At 36.4% G+C, this 22026-nt stretch overlaps 2 protein-coding genes across 2 annotated transcripts in view; one reads left to right on the forward strand and one right to left on the reverse strand.

The window, feature by feature from the left end:
• Positions 1-554: 554 nt before the first annotated feature.
• On the reverse strand, positions 555-9442 carry LOC139966205 (ras-related protein Rab-11B-like). Its single transcript, XM_071969003.1, has 5 exons — positions 9131-9442; positions 6988-7183; positions 5238-5431; positions 4623-4703; positions 555-827 (listed from the first exon to the last, which is right to left on the reverse strand). The coding sequence occupies exons 1-5, from the start codon at positions 9168-9170 to the stop codon at positions 688-690; spliced, it is 651 nt and encodes a 216-aa protein (XP_071825104.1). The 5' UTR covers positions 9171-9442; the 3' UTR covers positions 555-687.
• A 2165-nt stretch (positions 9443-11607) lies between these two features.
• LOC139966208 (vacuolar protein sorting-associated protein 16 homolog) overlaps positions 11608-22026 on the forward strand; it is a 30781-nt gene continuing 20362 nt past the window's right edge. The window contains exons 1-10 of the mRNA XM_071969006.1: positions 11608-11765; positions 13824-13918; positions 14478-14578; positions 15155-15283; positions 15828-15978; positions 17596-17711; positions 18470-18583; positions 19504-19634; positions 20619-20713; positions 21159-21235. Of these exons, the coding sequence (XP_071825107.1) occupies positions 11716-11765; positions 13824-13918; positions 14478-14578; positions 15155-15283; positions 15828-15978; positions 17596-17711; positions 18470-18583; positions 19504-19634; positions 20619-20713; positions 21159-21235 (1059 nt within the window). The 5' untranslated portion in view covers positions 11608-11715. The remainder of the gene's footprint in view (positions 11766-13823; positions 13919-14477; positions 14579-15154; positions 15284-15827; positions 15979-17595; positions 17712-18469; positions 18584-19503; positions 19635-20618; positions 20714-21158; positions 21236-22026) is intronic.

The following is a 22026-nucleotide window of genomic DNA, read 5'->3' on the forward strand; positions in this document are numbered from 1 at the left end:
AACCTGGTAGTAACAGTTAATCCTCCAATAAATGTATCCATTGTATATATCACTGCTTTGATAAACTAATTATAGACCTCAAAATGTTTTAACAGATATGCTAGCTAATTTTCATCTGTATCCTATTATCCCAAATTTTGAACACTCACTTTTCTCCTTACGACATAAGCTTATACTTACAGCAAACGGAACACTAGCCCACACACCAATTTTTTTGTGTCCTGTTCAAAGACCAAACTTCTTGTAGTATAAAAAGACACTATACGGATTAATTTCATTAACAGAGTAAACATACATCGAGATTCTGTCCTCTCAACAAGAGACATTTTTTTTTTTTTTCAAACGTAGCAAAAATCTAGCTCGGGGTTAAATGAGAGATCCTTCGAAGCGACATGTAGCTAGGACAATCGACTATATACCACCTCCAGGAAGGACTCTTTACTGGAGGGTGTATAGAATTGTTCACAAAATATATGATATAAGTTTATTTGGTGTTCAGAAGCATACACTAAGAGGTTACAATAATTTTGCCTTTTACAACTTTTTTTTTCTGTTATTAACTTTTGTACAGGAAAATCAAAACTTTACAGATCCCCGACACTACCTACATGCCCGCCTCTCCAGGGCAGTATTCTGTCCTACTCCTTCATCTCCCCCTCGCTCTCCCCTCGCTGATGAGGGGACTGCTCATGTCTGACAGCAGGGTCTCTTACGTTCGTTGTAGCTCGTAGTTGGAGGAATTGTTATAGGATTTGTGTCGGAGGTTGGAGAATCGTCACCACTTCCACCATCTCTAATGTTTTTCTGTGAGACTATCTTATAGATCTCTAAATAAAGATGAGAGGAGAGAGAAAAAGATGCATTTCAGACATGAAGAGGAACTTGTAATCGTGTATTGTCATTCCTTTTCATAAAGCAATTCAATGAACAGCAGTCTATTGCAGTTTCCACTTCTGACTGACAACAATTTGTTATTTTGTTTATGGGCTCCGAATTAAAGCAACTTTTTGAGTTTGATTTTGATCAAAGTATTCATGCAATTCAAGACTAAAAAGCCCCCTCAATGACACCAAGTTGCTGACCATTATTTTGACTAGTCAAAGTTCAAAAATGTCCAACCTGCTTTTAAAAGTATTTACTACTTTCATGGACATGCCATAAAGTCATGAAATGTTGAGAACTGAATCATCATTCCATACTCGCTCTTTAAATGATGACTTTCGGAAGAATTCTAGTTTTTGATATGCTATATAGTCTAAGAAAAAAGAAACATTTTCAAAAGTGCTAGTTATGTTTCTGTTGCTAGTCTGGTTTTTAAGATATTCAACTTTAAAAGATGCTAAACCTCTGAAATGCTACTTTGAGGCTATTTTGATGATGACATTTGCTCCATTAGTGCAGGTCTTAACATTAATGTGAGACCATGGGATGGTCTTATCAATTATAAAAACGGAACATAAACCGTGTTCTTTTCACTTCATATAATCAACAGAGTACCTCTGGAGGACATCCAACACCATTTTTCATTGACACCTTTGTCACTTACAGAGCAACGTGTTATTTGAGGCCATAAACATAATCTCTTTTTCACAAGCAGTTTTGTATTGCATCTAATGAGGAACTGACCTGTAATGGTCCAATTTGATGGTAATTTATCCGGGCATCGCTTCGCAAAAGGCTTTACAAAATGGGAAAATTGTTGTAGCAGGTTTGTACACAGGGACAACAGTATTTTATCAGGGACAAAGTTGACAGCTTTCCCAAAATTTGAACATGAAATGATTTCCTGTATAAGAATACATAGTCCAGTCACTTTAATAAACCGCAACTGTTTCAAGGGTCATTTCTCAAATCTGAAAATGTTATGGAAATCCAACGATAGTAGTGGCCTTTATTGGCCTACAACAATTATTTTGTACCTAAAAGTCATCCATCTAAACCTTTATTTGGTGGACGAAATATAGGAGGATGTCCTAGTTTGATTAATTGCAATCTCATTATCATGAGAGATAGTCCTTGGGCTTGGTAAAACAAAAGGTTTTCAAGGTTTGCAACATTCCTGTTCTAGTGTAGACTTAGCCACCTGTACTGCACTACAAGTATTCAAGTCCATCAAAAGTTCTACTTTTGGAATTACTGTAAGCTATTGACAAGGTTTTCAGAACATGGTCTCTGCTCAACTTTGAACTCCACAGAGAGGGGGCAACATCAAGGCAGGTGTAGGGGATGCGTAACCCCCCCCCCTGCTGGAACAACTTTCATGCTGGGTCCATTTTGCATTTCCTCTTGAAATTGCACAAAAACATCTTGACGTTGTACCATATTACACCAAATTTTTCCTTTGAAATATGCAGTTTGATCACAAAGTTGCAACTGTAATTAGAACAAGAGCATCAATGACGCAGTATCTCAATACTGGAAGTTCTAATTTCGATTCCTAGTTTCTTATCTTTGCTCTGTCTCTACAATTATCAGTATCTATAATATTTTTGGTCATATAGTTTGACGTCAATGACAACAGTCAAATAAGAAGAGGCGAACAACTCGACCATATTCTTGATGCCCGCCTTGAGAAAGCTAGGCCTATCGACCTACTGTAGGTTACTGTAGACTGTAGTGGTGACTACCATCAAAACTGTGTACACTTCCAATTATCAAAACAACCCACGTTTTTCCATCTCAATAATTTTGACATGAAGATTTCGTGGATTTATGACTTGGAAAAAATAATGTACATATGTAGAATATAAGTTTTAAATTGAAAGTGATGGGTGGCCTCCTCCTCCCCTAATAGCCACCCCAGTTCCTCTCCATTTTAGTATTTTCTTTTAATTCTTTGTATATTTGATGTCAAACATCACAGGTTCAAAAGAAAGCTAAACATACTTCTTATAACCTTATTATATCCTTATAAATAAGACATAACCTTATCCAATTTTTATAGTCTTATAAAAGTTGTAATGCTATGGCCGGCTCCTCTTTTATACATACTCCAGTGAAAATAAAATGTGATAGATTATAATTTTTGTTTTTAATTCTTTTTTTTTTTGGGGGGGGGGGTTAAAGAAATATACCAAACAAGCTGTTAATTCATAATGATGCTTCATTCTAGAAATGCACAATATACACTCTATTCCAAATGAATAGTTGTTGTATTATCCCATTAACAATATGTTAAATTTATGGAGTCACAGTTAATATATAAGTTGGAAACTTTACTTAAAAATTAAAACACACTGTAAGGCAATCAAACAAACTTACTGTACCATGGCCCAAAACTGCCTGAACACCACCAGTACAATGCTAATGTGGCTATTACTAAATGAAGGCCTAATATAGAATGCATTAGGCCTAGCCTAAACTTGTAGCCTTCAGCAGCACAACAAAGTGTATACGTAATTATACAAAATACCTGATGGGCAATCAAACAAACTTATCATGACTCTTGCTCTGAAAAACTACCTGAACAAAAGAACAATCCTTAAATTGATATTACTAAAACCATGGAGCTATAAACACACGAAGTCCTAATATAAATTAAATGCACAACAATGTGTATATGGAATTAGTGTGCATTGGTCGTGAGGGTGACCATTTTCGTATATCTAACATGTAGCTGCCATGAGGCATAGCCAATCTGCTACAAACCAGACTTGGAGGCGGGGCTTGAGTCATAGCCAATCTGCTACACAAGACTTGGAGGCGGGGCTTAATCATCAAAAACAATGAAACAAACAAGTTTTGGAGCGTGTGCAAAAAGGCCTCATTTCAACTGTTTTTCAGAGGGATTTGGCCAAATTTGGACATACATCGGTGAAAAAGTCATAGAATGAGATACAATTCTGGAATAAAAAATAGTAACTTTTGTTGGCCTATTTGATATATGCTTGCTCTGGAAATTCCAGAGAAAAAGAACTTTGTATGAAGACGCTGAAAAATTTTTAAGAGAAGAGAGAGTCCCACTTACTGTTACAATATCTCTATACATGTAATGTATTGAGATAAAAATTGCAACGCCTCATCTCCAAAATTGCAATGTTTTATCTCAAAATTGTATTCATTTTTTGCACTTTTTGACAAAATGTCAAAATGAAAAAAAAAATCAATGGATTATGAAGTACAAGAAAGTAAAACTATCACTTGATCACTTGATTGTTCAAATGTTATTTTTTTCAACTGTCAACAGGGTGGTTTCAGTGTCCATGACACTTGGGAGTGTCCTTTTGCAAGTAAAAGCATAAATTTGGGACTTCGGACGGGACAAACATAACTATTTTATCACGGAAAAATGTCAGCAACCCCCAGTCGCCAAACCCTAATGCCCCTATCCACAACAGGGTTTGTTTATAGATGTTGGATCCACATACTGTACCCTGCATCAAGTTCATCCAGGTTTTACTGTTCTAGCATACTTTAAAGATGAATATCATAAAGAAAGAACAAGCAATCAAATGTATGTGTTCCTTTTTCTTGACCTAAAACATATGAAGACTAATACAAAGCCTTAAGTCACCCTGTAAGGGTTAAATCAAACTAAATTAAGCTTACTAACACTTGAGCAGAATTTTAGATACACTAGGCTACTGGGCATAGGGTTACATGTTCAACAGCAGGTAACAAACCTGTTAGAATTTGAACAAAGGCTTGTTCCACATTAGTTGAATCCAAGGCTGATGTTTCAATGAAGGATAATGAATTTTTCTCTGCAGAGACAAAAACAAAAGAAAGTTGCAAATTCAAACATTCAAGCTTTCAAACATTTCGGGTTTCTTTACCAACTTGGACTGATTGAAAAAAAGGTTTGAAATTTGAGATCCAGATATTGAGGACTGAGCACCCACTTGTACAGTAGAGCCTCTAAAGAAACATGGGCTATATAGCTATGTAAAATGGTTTAAATATAAGCAAGCACACAACAGTGTACTTCTGTTTTCATCTTTTCAAATTCATATAGAATCACATATCACCATGTTCTGTGCAGTCTTTTAAATAATGAATTACGTAGAAGGCGTCCACATAAGTGTAAACCAATACCGAGATTGCCACAACAATACAACAGACTTCTTAAGAAAGATTCCTTATCGAATGATATCTCAGAAAACCCTACCTGTACAAAACACCTTAAGATTCTTTTTAGTCTGATCAAAGCAACAATTAGTTAAACCCTTCACAATTTCAAGATGAAACCTAATGCCAAGAGATGGTTTCGTCCTACATTGCAATGTATTGAGACCTACCAGCGAAAGCTTTGGCCTCATCTGTTGGTACGGCCCTTAGATGCCGTAGGTCGTTTTTATTGCCAACTAACATGATGACAATGTTGTTGTCTGCGTGGTCTCGAAGTTCTTTCAACCATCTGGCCACATTTTCATATGTAAGATGCTTTGCAATGTCGTAGACTAACAGGGCCCCAACTGCACCACGGTAGTACCTGTTGTGGGGGAGGGAGAAACAGAATTCAAAGTTTCAAACATAGCTAGCAAATGTGTAATAATGATCTTGACCTTTAGCATGTACAGAAAGAGGAAGAGCTCTGCATTGGGAGTATTGTCGACTGGCTGCAATATTACTCAAATAACTCAAATATCTCTATACACTCATGTCTGAATGAACTGGATACCAACAAAGCATGCAAGTACTATGAAGAGTACTTCTGTTTATTTACTTTATGCAGGTGTAGCACAATGGTCTCAGAAAACTGATGCACTTGTCATTATTTTTATGATGTGATGATACTGTAGCATACTGTACACATACAGTAGATCTGAAGGTATCCAGAAGTAACAGAAATAACCTGGCATACATTATTCCAATAGACGAATTTCCAAAGAGGGGCATTTTACACTTCAACGACCCAAAGCACAGTTTCAAAGCATTGTGGTTTGTCTTCAAAACTGCTATATGTCTAGAATAAGTTTCCTGACAAAAACTTACACTATATTAAGAGGTGAAATGTACTCAAAGCTTAGGGCAAAGCTACACCAATTAAGGAACAGTTGTTGATAAGAGAATAGACACAGACAGTAGCCAAGTTTTGGCTGGGGCAGTGGGGGGTACTGTGCAGAACCTTTATAACTTTGCTGGATTTGTGTGCACTGTTTTTCAAGTTATGAGAGCTGATTGGAAACATGATGCTTGCTTGTAGTCAGCCTTGGGCAGGTTGAAGCTGACTCTGGTGCTAAATAGAATACACATTTTTCTTTTCATATTTTTATATCAAACTATGTTTTAAACAGACTTTTGCTTGTGAACTGCATCTAAAAGTTTCTTGTCTTTCCCAGAGAGTTTTAGTACTTAGTAAAGTCTGCAAAGCAAGCTTGTCACATGGGACGTATTCTTAACTGGACTGTTAGAACAAGTCTACTCTGGTGCTACAAACATCTTGCTCCAAACACCTCCCCAACCTTGGAATGAATAACATCTTCTAATCTCAATTCTTTTCACTAGAATTTAAGGAAAGGAGAAAATCAATTCTTTGTCGGAAGACTAGAAAGTTGCCAGATCTGAACAGATCAGTATTAAAATCTCTTTTCATACCAAAATTAATAGGTAATGATGAACTTGAAAACCAATATCACAGTTTACAACAGTAAATCTGTACAGTGTACACATTAGTATACTGTTCCAATTATTCATATGTACTCAATTACTCAACCCAAGAAATACTGTACATTACTTTCATATCTTGAAAGGAGTCATTTCCCTTCCTGTTCTCACCCCCCCCCCCCCGCCCCCCAAATCGATAGCATTTAACATCTTATGGCAACATGAGCTTTTTACTTGCAGGTAAACACCAGAGCTGCAGAATTATTCAAGAACATGATTAAGTACTTTTAAGTCTAAACTACACAAGAAGTTTGAATCCTTCTGGCAAAAAGGTTTCTAGACATTTCATTAATCATAACTACGTATAATGACTACCACAGTCCTATAAATTTCGAGGCTTATATGTTCTTTGCTCTCAAGACCTATTTTGTGAATACTCACGCACTGGTTATGGCTCTGTATCTCTCCTGTCCTGCTGTGTCCCATATCTGTGCTTTAATTGTCTTACCATCCACTTGTATACTTCTTGTAGCAAATTCCACCCCAATTGTACTTTTGCTCTCTAAGTTGAATTCGTTCCTAGTGAATCGTGATAATAAGTTACTTTTACCGACACCAGAGTCACCGATAAGCACAACTATAAAAAAGCAAGAAAAAGACAAACGGAATGAAGATTACAAGATTATAACAAACAAAAGTTTATCAGCTTTCAGTGCAAAGTTTTGATGATCACAATTTTACTGACATTGCCTTTTCTGTATTTTTTTGCCAATTTTGTACTTGAAGAGATTTCCCCCTCAAAGTTCCATTGACCATATATGCAAGATACAGAATTGCTGGACATCTTTTTCATTTAACAATAATTTGTCTATTATGAGAAGTACCATTCCATACAAACCACATGTTGTAAAGGATAATGCCACAGTAACGGAATTAAGATTCAATGGATATTTAAGCCTTCTGAAGCATTTATTGAGACCAAAATTCACCATCATGGTAAGTATACTTCATATTTCATACTAATGTAAGTAAAAATCTTCATAAAAATCGGATCCATACTTGGCATACGTACAGTACAGAGTTCTTAAATTCCTTGTAAGTGATATATTTGACCATGAGGAACAACCTCCTTGTTGGTATTTCTGAATGGACAACAATCCTTTACTATGTCCCTAAAACCCTTTCTTTGGTAAAGAAATGTTTCAATTCATCAATTGATGCAAACAACGTACAAATTTCATTCCACTTGCACTAGCTGGAGTCTAAGCTAGATTGGGCACTGTTGCTATTTGGCCTCTAGAGCCTATCCCACTTTTCACCCAAAGCCCCATTATGCAACTGGTCTCGACACTCTAAAGAATCATTTGTGGTACTATTCTGTAGTATTTAAATAACCAATCAATCATGATGAGATATGTGTTAGCCAAATTTTGCTTCATTCGCAGAGATCGAAAAATGAAAATTCAAACAAAAATATCCCTGTTTGTGAACCAAAACAATAATCAGATGCTTGCAAAGGCAAACAGACCTCAATATGATTCAGTTTAGCCTACACAGTGAGCCATTTGTGTTGGACTCTGTACATGATGTGCAAGGCAAGCAACTCAGGGTATTGACGTTATGCATCCTTCAAATTTTGAGTTATCTTTGCTGGGGGAAAGTTGGCATACACACAGACATAATGTTGCTTGGCATGATGAAATACGTACCCAAGCAGAGAACCTAATGTACAGTTATGAATGGAGAGGTCAATACATCTGCCCACACAAGCATCTCCTTAATGTTATCACCGTGACCAAAACAATAACAAAGAATATACACCACCTTTTAGTTTAAAGTTTTCATCCTTCAATCTGTGTAAATGGACCAAATTTTGAGGGAAAAAGTACATCGTCACAGTTGTGAGGTCATTTACTAAGCTTCACAAAAGTACCAAGCATAGGCCTATATGCAGTTAAGGAACAGTTAGTCTGTGTTTAAAATGGATTGCATATTGGGGTTTTGATATTCATGTAACATGATAACCAAAACGAAGGCACCCATTAGAAAGCAGATGGCCATCAAATCGGATTCCTCATTTGGATAAAATCTCTCTGGTTTAACTTTATGCCCAAGTTTACCTTTGCTGTTCATGATCCTTCATGTATCCCCTGTGCCCTTTTCTTTCTAAACTGAACTGATGACATGGTTGAACAGTTCATTGATTTATCACTTAAGCTCCCATCATGTCGATTCCTAATCATAACGTTCTGGATATTGCTACAAGAGCACAATTCTGGCTTGATTATCAGCTAGTATTCCTACAATATTACTGCCCTAGGCTAGGCCAAGTTAGGCAACAGTTGCAGTAGTCTTTGTTAACATTAGGCCTGCGATATCCTACCGTAGTAAATACACATATTTACGTATAACTGTAATTTATAGCGTACTACGACCGTTAACTGAAAAGGTAATTTGATAAGAGGTCCAAAAATTTGTTTTCATATCATTTCTCGGGTACTAAAATGACATGAGAAAAAAAGACAGTGCTCATTAAAGTGATCTCTCGTTCGTTCCTGACTGAGGCACTTTCTCGTCGTATTACCTTTGAAAAGATAGTCGTATTCGTCATCTCTCGTCCCCATTTTGATGTATAGGTAAATCAACCGGTTCCGCCCCTGAATGAGGAGACTTCCGGAAAGAACCTTGGTATATTCTTGGTGTCCAAAATGATTAAAATGGAAGATGGTTTTGTACAAGGACTGATGTGATGCCCTGAATATATTTTGAAGATATTTAGTTACAAAACTGTCATTCTTGCGGTTTGATGAGAAAGATGCAATAGGATTTCAGTGGCTATTTCATTGACGTTCTGTGTGTGTACGACAACGTTAGAAACTGTAGTAATGAAACGATTGCTATGTATATTGGTGGCGCAACACAATTTTGCGTTCCAATCATACACGTCATTCTGCAATTGAATGGGCACAACAGATACCGCGAAGTATATCACACCGTTCACTAAACTTGAGTCACCACGAAAACACCACGTCGCACCCAAATGGTTAGAATAGATTACGATGTAGGCAAACACTTGAATTTGGGTCACTTACTTATAAATTCATGATCTTAGCTCATCAGATAGATCATAGATAAGAAGTTGTATTGATAACCAAAGACAGGCTCCCTATCACGTTTCTAAAGTGTGAAATGCTGGAAAAAAAACCAATGACCCCCTCCTCACCCCCAGAAGGGGTTCTCACCCTCCTTACTGATATTCGTACCCACCTCTCCTTGGTCATTCCCGTTCCTCAGGATACAGACGAAAAGCGATTGATACGTGCATGGACGCTATTTTATTGAAATACTACGGAAGCCAGTGAGGGCCAAAGGAAAACTTGAGGTTTGTATGGATTTCCAAATAATTTGTTTTGTCAGTTTCCGAAAAGGGGTTTTCGTTTCCGATCCGGTAGTCAATCATTATTCAATGAGTAACGTAGGCTACGTCTGCTCATGAACTTTTAACTTCCCATTACTTTCAGCTACGACTTTCGTTTGTTACAGGAGTTATTCCAAATTTGAGTTACTATGTTAAATTGGAAGCCATCTGACGTGAAAGTTGTAATCCATAAGCCCTCGCGGGCTTCTCCCACATCAGTAGCGTCGTAAAAAATAACTACCTGATTAAAACAATTGAAAATAAATTTTTAAAAAGAGAGAAGAAGAGTCCCAAACCGCTAACCATCAATATGTAATAGTAGAGAGAACTGTCAACTTTGATATGTTCCTTCAAACACAAAGCCGAAGACTCGATCAAGTCTAAATATATTATCATCGAGCAATCAAGTTCTTTTTATTTACAACGTTTATTTTCTATCACGGAAGTGGTTTTTCAGTGCAAAAGATAAATGTAAAATATTTAAACCTCTTAACATAAGCTACAATGAAAACAATGATGTTATTCAAGTTGGTAACAGAGTCAACCGTGTTACTATTCTGTCTTGAATATGAAATGAAAAACAAAGAAAAGGAAATGGAGTCAGATCATTTTATTCTTCCCTTTCCTCCATCTTTATTCAAATCATCTTTGCGTTTCTTTTGTTCATCTAAGTAAAGTCTTTTAGACTTGTGAAAGAAATAAAACATGCATAACTTAGATAACAAGCAACTTATTAACAAGCAGTCTTTTGGATGTCTATTTTATGCCGAAAACCCTCGAAAAATCAGTCGTGATCACGTATAAGAATAATGCTCAGCTCATTGGATTCCAAGCAGTAGATGGTAAACAACCAACAGTCGATACCGTAGGCGACTATATTGTCGCCTTAATGTTACACAAGGTACCGATTAACAGGCTTTCATTGGCACTGTCACCGATCCAAGGATATCGCTGTTTCGATTGCACGTAGAAGACCATGCAGAACTGACCATGAGAAGAATATCGTTGTGCTTTGGGTTGAGACATCTTTTGCCCTTACGAAACGTCCTACAAAAGAAAACGTCGAAAAAAGAAACACAGAGTGATGGGCAATCACCTCTACTCTGGCATCTCATTTAAACTTGAGAGGGCTGGAAAGTATCCTACGCCCTCACAGATATGTCTCACATTACTTGACCATCATGTGAATTCGGCAGTACCGGATATATACTAACGGTACATATTGTAATTATTCTTACACATGTTCCATTTAGCCTATGTAGAGAAAATATTTACACATTTTAAAACTTAGCCTAGTGAATTTCCATTAGAATTTTCTAAAGCTTAACAATCACCCTTTTGAGTCCCAAGTATACTACAAATAGTCAAATAATCGTCAACGTTATGCTCATTTCAAAAATCATTTTAATGTTACTCTAAATGCAGTTACCAATACACACTGAGACATGTAATATGGTACATTGAGAAATTGATACTAACACCACGTTTGTTTTTAAATGCAGTCCGTGAGTCATTTGATCGTAAACTAGCGAACGAATTGCAATTTCAACTACTGAACTATATATCGCGTTTGTATTTTACGTTACTTTTACTCTTTTGGCGTCCCACATGAAGGATGTTTGGGTGAACTTGTTTAGCCATTTCACATAGCATAATTTTGGAATTATTTTGGTCAGGTAATTCCGTAGCAGACTACAGCCGACGGGAAAAATTTGGAACTACTTCAATGCCTTGAGAGAACTGGTACAAAGATGGCTCATGTCACTGGTGACTGGAACCCACTAGGGGAGGTTTTCTACAGGTATTCAAGCTTTGGATGTATCGTCAGTGTTAACGGCAGGGGATTAGATGGGAGGGGTCAGTCACATGACGAAACTATGCGTTTGTTGCACCAAGTACTGTACCTGTAACAACTAACATTTGTTACTCCCTAGACTGTTTACAGCCTAGCCCTGCTCCTTCCTTGTTCTGAAAGTTATGTATATCTATCTAAACCAACTAGACTGGTGTTGTAATCATGGTGTGAAAAATGACTAGCAGTAATCTATGTGGAATGGATTTAAAAATAAAAATTGTCAATTTGGCATGCACAAAGGAGGGAGGGAGGGGGAATGTTTCAGTTTGGGAATTGGACCATTACTACAGTATGGGTGTTCATTACCCTCAACCCCACCACACCCCCTTTATTCAACCTGCATGCAAAGTGTTTATTAGCAAAAGCTTGCAAGCAGGGCTATTTGTATAGTGAGACCTAACTAATAGTCCAACTTTGACTCAGAATACACCATTTGACATCAATTGAAAGAAAATTCTGGAGGATCCTCAAACCCTCTAAATAGGGGCAGTGCCCCCCCCCCCTCAATTATTACATCATTTATTCACCTCTGGCCCTCCATAATGGTTAAGGTCCCTATTTTTATCAGTCGTAGAATTTACTGTTATTTATTAGCACAACCTGTGCAGAACTACTTGTGTAGCCTTCAATGAATCAAGTAGTCTAAGTATGCCTCAAAATGCCTCATTTGACTTATTAATATACAATTTTGTTCAAGGATAGGACCCCCAGTCTATTTGCTTTTTCGTTGCGTATGTTGAGTACCAGCAAAACCAGCTGTATTAAAAGTGTTCGCTAGTTCTGCATGAAATAGTTACATAGTGTTTGTTTACCTTGTGTAATTGAATTGGATCTTTTTGCCATAACGATGATAATCTCTCATATTTGTCAGGATTCAAACCTGAATGTTTGCATTTTTAGTTTCTCAACGTGATTTTGTCACTTTATATACTCATGTTTTTATCTAGACTTTTACTTTTGTACAACTCTATTTTACGTGCTTACCCTTTGTTTTTTGTTTTTTTGTTTTTTTAGGTTTAGGTCTGTTTTATAGTTGTGTTTTTAGCTTTTTGTGTTCATATTTTTACATACTGTATATACTGTTTAATTTTCGTTCATGTGTTTTCTAGACTATTTATTTCTTTGATTTCTCTGTCTTTTTGTTTTTGTTTTTGTAAAGCGCCTAGAGGCCTTTTGGTATTTGGCGCCATATTAAGAACTTATTATATTATTATTATTTGGGTCAACACTGTGTGAATGAATAACTGCCAAGTACTGTTTGTCAAGGGTGCCATGCGTTTGAGGCCTTCAATTACTGCACTTACCTAAGTTGATCAATGATAGGCCTTAAAAAACAGCCCATTTTGTATTTCAATTTTATTTTTGAACTCTGTTCCATGTGTGCGTGCACCGCACAAAAAGAAGTTTTATTGAATATGTTGCTGATTTTGTAATAAAATCAGAAAAGTAGTTTTAACGAATGCAACAAGCGCTGACAACTACAAATTGCCATTAATTACAATTTTAGTTTCGTTAATACCTATATTTTGCCACTCTTCAGTCTGCACAGAGAAGGACAGTCAGTAGATTTAAGATTCAGATTTTGGTTGTGTGGAGTTCTACACAAAAGTTTCATTTGAACCATGAAGAGAGTATTTTAACCCAAATACAGATGTTGTTTTTTTCATAATGAAGTGAATAAACACACTTTTTCAATTGGCATTGCCACCCTTGCCAGGCTGGCCTTGCACATCATTTTTGGGGTTTAAATGTCCTTCCCTTTTCTGATGTTAGGATTTTTTTCACATACATGTGGTGTCATGAGTACTTTGAACTTCCAGCAGTAACAATAAACTAACATCTCACTTTGGTTTGCCCTCTATTGTCAAATATTTGCTCTTTCGTTGTTCACGATTTTTCTGTTGCTGTCTATTAGCTACTGAGTATATGATCGCTCTTGTAAGATTGCAACCAATACCAATGTAAACTTTCCTCTTTTCTTGTTTTGATTAAATTTTTTTGCAGAAAAGTTGAGCTGTACAATATGCAACATCACTGGCAACAGAAGGCAGACATACCAAGATGCAAGATTGCGGCTGCTTCATTTGGAGGGCCGATAGGTGAGTGATTTGTAAAGGAGTTAATTATTAGTATAAAGTCTTCATTGCCTATTCTAGCATTATGATTCATTCTTGTATTGGTAACCTTGAGTTGTTGAATTTTTAGCTGTATATATGTTTGGAAAACTTTAATGCCTTTGTGCTGTTCACCTTTTGGATGTTAAATACTGGATCTGTATTGTAAATGTGATATGGACAACGGGTAGGTACAGCCTGTTTAAGTGGCAAAAGCTTAAAGTTTTTTGTAAAGAAAGTGTCGTGATGGTCCATGGAGGCAGCAAACGTATTTTGGAAGGTGAAAGACTTCCCCACCTTCATTTCATCATCATAATGATCATGACCTAAGACCTGGTTATGACATGGTTAGGCCAAGATTACTACTATGCCTTTATATTTACTTTACAATGCCTGGCATATATCTTCAGAGAGAAATATTATGTACAGAATTCTTGTGTATTAAAGCCAAAATACCTGTGCAACAAATGGCTTTGAAAAGATGTATGTATTATTTGAATTATTGCTTAATTTATTAAGCAACGTCTTTTTATTTTTGAAACAGCTTTGATGCGAGATGACCGGAAGACTTCTAATGCACCCCCTGCCCGCAAGCCAGACATATTCATCTTTTCTTCATCTGGAAAGCCCATATCTTTCTTCAGGGTGAGCATAAAGGTTATATTAGGGATATGCACAAGTGGCTTTTATGGGAATCCTATAAAGATTTTTAATATGTATGAACCATCTGTTTTATTTTGTATACCTGTTTTGCAAAACCTTAGATGAAACTATGAATAAATCTTTTAACTGTCTCTCAAAGAGAAGAGTTCTGCCCTGCTATCTTCTACCAGAATATTAGTGTCTTAGTTTAGGGCCCATTGGTTGCTATGATGCAGTAGGGGAGGTTAACTACAGTAGGTCTGTGTGCAAACTTGTTTTCCAGTCACACAGCTAAAAGATAAACGATTTTGGTTCTAAATGGAAAATTTTGAAATAAAGCTGTAAATCTTCCAAGGATCTAATACATCAAATTTATTTTTTATGTTAAAACCTTTATCAAGTCAAACCTAAGTGTTGAAGCTACACTGCTATGGTAAGAGGAGTTTATTGCACTGCGAAACACCATGAAGTTTTTGGTTCCGTCAAATACCATAAACAGTGCAAAGAAATCACCACCAATACATTTAACCAATTACGTTCCTCATTTTAGTCTTTGTCTTCTTTGTTTTGGTTTGACAGTGGGAAAGTGGTCAGTTGGTGGACATTGGCTGGTCTAGCACAGAAGACTTGCTGTGTGTGCAACAGGATGGGACAGTTTTGACATATGACATATTTGGCAAGTTTCATGGCAGATTCAGTATGGGTCAGGTGAGTTAGCTTCTTTTATTGTTAGTACTTTCTGTACAAGTCCAGTTTTGTGAAAACAAAACAACATTTGCTTTGCCGTAAAAGGGGACATGGACCAGTGATTGAAGTTTACTTAATACATTGTTGTGTAGACATGCGGAAGTAATTAACATTACTGAGAAACCATACGCTTGTTTGACCACAAAGTTTGCTAACGTTGACTCCCAGAATTATCTCACCAGCTAAAGTAAATCTCATGCAGTTTAGAGAGTTGCAGGGTTTTTACAGGGTTTTTTAAGACCCAGGAAACAGAATGTTTGCAGCTTGTTACTTTCAGGTTAGCTCTGAATTATTTGATTATATGCTGCTAAAGAAACTTCTATTGGGACATGAAGCTACATGAATATAAAGCATGCTTTCATAATTTGCTTTCGTTTAGGTTCCGTTTAGCACTGAACATATACAAAACTTGACACAGGTTGGTAGGTAGCCTTTCTAGGATGTTACCTTGAGGTATGTGTTCCTTCAAAGACACACCCATGAGATATCAAATATCTTCCCGCAGGTTGCAAGAGACAATGAAGTTATAGACGCTAGGATTTTCTACAACCCGACCAGCGGAACCTCTGGAGTTGTTGTTTTGACGGGAAATTACAAGTTCTATGTTGTGAGTAATGTCAAGAACCCCCAGAGCAAAAAGATGGCCGATGTACCAGGTAGGTTTCCGGGAGAAAGTTGATGTCAAGCAACTTGTTAAAAAACAATTATTTAGAAAGAGGAGATAGTATTGAACAAACCTGAACAGTAAATTTCACTCCAAAGTGCTTTCATCACCAGATCTTTTGGAACAGCAAGTATCAAGGAGTGACATTGATGTATGTTTCCCTCTATGAAAATGCATCGCAGGGAATAATTTTAAGTGTTCGAATATTTTTTGAAAGCTGTGACTTTTATCTCTTATTGAATGCTATGGTTTCTATGCACAAACCTGCTATGCATGTGGAGCTTTTGTAGCAATGGGATGATTTGAATAGCATTGCGATGCGATACTGGATAAATTATGCCCTGCATGGTGCTACATAAATTGCCCAATCTTTTTGTACCAGTTGGCACTAGCCCTCAATGAAACATACCTACAAATCATGGTTATTTGTTAATGTCAAAAGTAACGATCTTCAGAATTGTGTGTTACCAAACAGCATCACTATTTTACATTCATACTTGGCCATATCTGGTTCCTGTACTTCCCATCGTGATGGAATTTGGTACTTTCAGATTACAAGCACAACTGACAAATGGGTACATGATAAACAGCACAATATTACCCATTCATGACGTATCATTTTCACGGTGACAGCACACAGTCTTGGAGAATGAACCGCAATGTTTTCTTTACTGAGACTCAGGGATGTGCCCACGCTGGGCGGCACTGAGTGGCCCTGCCCAGCACTAAAAATTACCGCACAGCACTGTCTTAAAAATCGTTAACCCCTCCCAGCACTATTTTCATCTAAAATCCCGACATTCCTAACAATATATTCAACATAAATTGGGCCTAGCCTATGCCAAAATCATACAGACTAATAATGCATCAGTTATGCATGCGAGAAACATAATTTACGGCTCTCAATCAGTCCAATCTCTTTGAAACAAACTAATAACTGTTACCAGGTACGTAAAATTGCACTAAAAATTTTTTTTAAATGTCAATTGTTAGCAAAACTAGTACTTGTGTATGTGCTTAAAAAGCTACACAAGTACCAGCATTTGAGCACCTTCAAAAATCGAAAAATTTCTCAAAGGGGAGGAGGACACCCCCTCCCCCTTAGACCCTGCTCCACGGCGGCGATCAGTATACCTGGCACTCAGGAAATCCTGGGCACATCCCTGGAGACTGTTGATGATCACTTTGCATACTCCTAAGTAGTCCTTCCAATGGAGTGGAGAAGGGTCAAGCAATAATGAGTTCCACTGGACTATACACAGCTTCAATCTCCCCAAGATTTGGAATGCAGTGTTGAGTTTTGCAATGGCCCCATGTTTGCTTTCATCAACAAAAGACAATTTCATGTCAATCACAGCTATTTTAATAGTAAGAGCCTTCCCTCTAACTAACCCTGCATTCTAAATGACAATGACATGTGACAGAGGGTACCTACATTAATTCTGACTGCACATACATGGGATAGATCACGCACAACATCGTTGTCAATGTTTCTTTCAAACTATAATTTAAAACTAATTTGACATCACTTCCTTTTGTGTTCCCCTACACCATGAATTCTGTTTAATTACATTCTTGTCTTATTGTTTCATTTGTTCTCTGGCAACAGGCTTGCTGTCTCCTCCAAGTTGTTGGACAGTCATCAGTAAAGATAGAGATACCTTTGTCATGCTCACAAAAGACAAAATATTGTATGTTATAGACCCTGGGTACTGCCAAGAACAGGTAAATTAATGAGATGTTACACTGGCTGAATGTCATTATTTACCTCCCCCTCCGTTTCTCTTTTCCCATTTTTTGTGCTTCATAATTTACAAACCATTTTCTCTGTGGGGAAAAAAATACAATTCTTATAAACATGTTGCCTTATTCACAAGTTGCCTTATAAACATGTTGTATATTAAAACATGTTGCCTATTGATGAAATTATAAATGAAGAAAAAAAATAATGCCAACCAAGCAAAACATTCCAAACATATCACATTTGAGCGATAACTCAAGTATAATATTGTAAAAATAGGAAGAAAAGTTTTTTTTTGTTTTAATGAAGTCTGCCATCATAGACCTGCTGTGATCCATATTAATATTTACTAGACATTGGAACAAGCCAAACTAGATATTAAGATATTCAAACAACCATATATGTGGAGTAAGGAAAACAGTTATTGATCAGGAGGTTTCAATTGACAGTGTGGATAAATTGTTCTCCTCTATATAAGTATTTCCTTGATTGCTACCAAAATAGCCAGATTTAAGTTACAGCTACTTTGATTAAACAACAACCTGACTGGGTGTCTCTCCTACCAAGAAAGCTATACCAAGAAAACTAGAATATTTGTATCGTTACATTTGCAAAGGTTGTTACAGCGGATGTCTGAGACTATCACCATTTACTACAGATTTGATGAAAATTATATTGTAGATGTACCTAGAATAATCATTTATTGTGTTTTCACCAAAGATATTTATAATTATGACCACAGGGTCTGGAGAATGCAAATGGTGCCTGTATCGAGATGGCTCTTTCATTTGATAATCAACGGATTGCTTTATTCACCGACCGAGGAGACATCCACGTCTTCACATCAGATCTTCAAGTAGGTTCATGTTCTTTGTAGAAGTCATCTCAGCTGTTAGGATTAGTCGTTTCTCTTCTTGTTAACTGTGAAGAATATTTAATCAAGACATTGTAGTGATGGTAAATCCTTGGGCAACGTGCAGTCTACAGTGGGTGAATTTTCATCGTGTGTACTGACTGTGAAACCAGTGTATTATATTGGTCAGTAATGTTAGGGAAGTCAATCAGTGTGGACACATTCAGGCCAGGTTATGTTGTTACCATATCAGGCCCTAGCAAGTGGCTCTAGAAGTATATTATAGGCAAGTTAGGTGTGGCCAGCCCATATTACCACATGCAGCCATGGTTATATTGACAAGGTTTTAGTCTCGTAACAATTGGGGGGGGGGGGGTGGGGGAGTGCCATGGTCCAATGGAAAAAGGCAGTGGTATTAGAAGCAATGAAACGAAGCATCCTTTTTCCAACTCTTGATATAAATATGTTTCCAAAAAGAACTTGATATGTTAAACATAGGTCTCATAGCAAAGATTTGTACTTTGTGTTATTGCACAGAGGTATTCTTTGCAAGCCTCATAGACTCATTTCTACTAGCTTCATTTACTGTATAAAATATTTTGATGTTCGAGACAGAAAAAGAATGTTAGGACATTCAAGGAAATCTCATCCATGCCTTTATTCTTTTTTGTATAAAAATTGGTACCACGCAGGAACAGCATATGCTAATATTTTCTCCTATGGCTACATTTTGAAAGTCTAAAACTTTGAAAGTCACAGTTACAGTTTCAAGAATTTTTATGTCATGTAAAGAATATTTGAGAGCAGAAACAGTGTGTGTGGTTTTGTTTTTAATGTTTTAGCTAAAGATACCAATGATATGGCTCGGAAACAATGCCACTCACTTAATTTTTTTTCTCATCTTTCATTTTTATGACTTTCAGCGAAAACTCTGCGAGTTTTCTACGAACAGTCAGATTAGGCCAAAGCAGCTTGTCTGGTGTGGTAATGGAGCAGTGGTGGCTTACTGGGAGAATCTCCTATTGGTCATAGGAATGAAGAAAAATTGGATCAAATATCCTTAATATCTTCATATCTAAATATCATAATATCTTAAATCTTAATATCTTGATATCTTATATTGGAAAAATTGGATCAAATATCCTTAATATCATAATATCTTTAGATCTTAAAATCTTGATATCTTATATTGGAAAAATTGGATCAAATATCCTTAATATCTTATTTCTTAATATCTTATATATTAATATCTTATGTATTAATATCTTATATCTTTACATCGTGGCTTTTTACTGTTTGATCAGTAGTCAGTAAAATAATAAGAATTACACAAAGATTGCGGCACTAATTATAGACAATATGCAGTGGGTGAAAGATGGATCATGAAGCATAGACAGTGGGAAACAATATGTTGTTAAACCAGCAGTGGGTATAAATTGATCTCACAGGTGAAACTTCATACCCAACCCACATACCACAACACTTAAAGAATGTACCTAGTCCCATGAAAACGAGAAGGAAATATTAAATTATGTAGAACCTCAAAGATCAGAAAGTTTTACTTGCAAGTAATTCGTTTGTTATGTTGAAATCTCATAACATTGTCAGGCAGGTGTACCAACTCCACAGAGTAAATATATAGATATCATGTTATTCATTTTTGCAAAATTCGGTATGGTACATTGATAGAGCTTTGAAAGATGCATAATTTTTTTCGGTCACACTCACCCATCTGTGTAAGAGAGCAATGATCACTTAATTTGACTACCAGAATTGAGCCAATCTTGGCACAGTAGGTAGACATAGCAAATATTAACAAACTCTGTGAAATGATAGATCACTGCTTGGAGAAGTGGGATAAAAGTCCTTAATTTTCTCACCAAATTAATTACAAAAGAAATTCTGCTGATAGGGAAGTCGCTGCCAAATTGTAAACCTATGTGGCTTGTTTAGTAGAACAAGAACAAAACATTAAATTTATTGCAAAGATATTTTACAGGAAGACATGACATAATTTCCTTAATCACAATTGGTGTACATATAATCTTGATCAGGAGGCATTTCTCGTTGCGGAAATGGACGGTTTGAGGATACTACAACCAGATATCCAAGAATTTCTTCAGGAGGTGCCAGGTGAGTATTCTAGACTACTTGTGTTCCCTCAGAAGACATAGAGGTAATAGTAAGTTTCTTATTTGGGTGCAACCTAGATGAATATTCAATAGTTAGTCTTTATGTCCATCTAACTATCCACAGCCTTGCTAGGAAATATCCATATGAAATGTTCTTCTGAAGGATACATGCTTGGGAAGTGAATGTAAATGAATGTGTAATTTCTATAGTATAGATCCATATGATTTAGCCTAACTTGATGATAAGGTGCTATTTCAAAGTTTATAAAAGCTTGACATGGTTCAAATTGTAGGATGTAGGAACTGTTAATTCTGACATCATATTAAGAGGAGGCTACCTGATAAAGTTAGTGAGCAACATTAATGCTTGCATTTTGATTTTGCAATAATATTTTCATATAACAATTAAGAAAGTGACAAAATTCTTCTGAAATTTGTTTTTACAGATAATGTAGCCGGCATTTTTAAAGTCGCTTCCATGGCAAGTGGTGCTCTGTTGTATGAAGCATCCAGAGAATTCCAGGTAAGATAATCTGATGGTTGAGCTCTGAAGTATGAAAGGAATACTGCAGTATCCAGTTTAAAAAAGGAATACGTAGTACAGAGAATTGAAGTATGACTGCAATACTGAGGTATCCAGTTTAAAAAGGAATATGTAGTACAGAGAATGGAAGTATGAATGGAATACTGCAATATCCTGTTTAAGAACGAAACTATGTAGAACAGAGAATGGAAGTATGAATGCAATACCGAATACTTAATTTTAAAACAAATATGTAGTACAGGGAATGGATGTATGAATGAAATACTGCAGTATCAAGATTAAGAAAGGAATATGTAGTACAGAGAATGGAAGTATGACTGCAATACTGCAGTATCCAGATTAAAAAGGAATGTGTAGTACAGAGAATGGAAGCATGACTGCAATACTGCAGTATCAAGATTAAGAAAGGAATAAGTAGTACAGAGAATGGAAGTATGACTGCAATACTGCAGTATCCAGATTAAAAAAGGAATACGTAGTACAGAGAATTGAAGTATGACTGCAATACTGAGGTATCCAGTTTAAAAAGGAATATGTAGTACAGAGAATGGAAGTATGAATGGAATACTGCAATATCCTGTTTAAGAACGAAACTATGTAGAACAGAGAATGGAAGTATGAATGCAATACCGAATACTTAATTTTAAAACAAATATGTAGTACAGGAAATGGATGTATGAATGAAATACTGCAGTATCAAGATTAAGAAAGGAATATGTAGTACATAGAATGGAAGTATGACTGCAATACTGCAGTATCCAGATTAAAAA

Source organism: Apostichopus japonicus, chromosome 4 (assembly GCF_037975245.1).
Source record: "Apostichopus japonicus isolate 1M-3 chromosome 4, ASM3797524v1, whole genome shotgun sequence".
In the NCBI taxonomy this organism is placed as follows: domain Eukaryota; kingdom Metazoa; phylum Echinodermata; class Holothuroidea; order Aspidochirotida; family Stichopodidae; genus Apostichopus; species Apostichopus japonicus.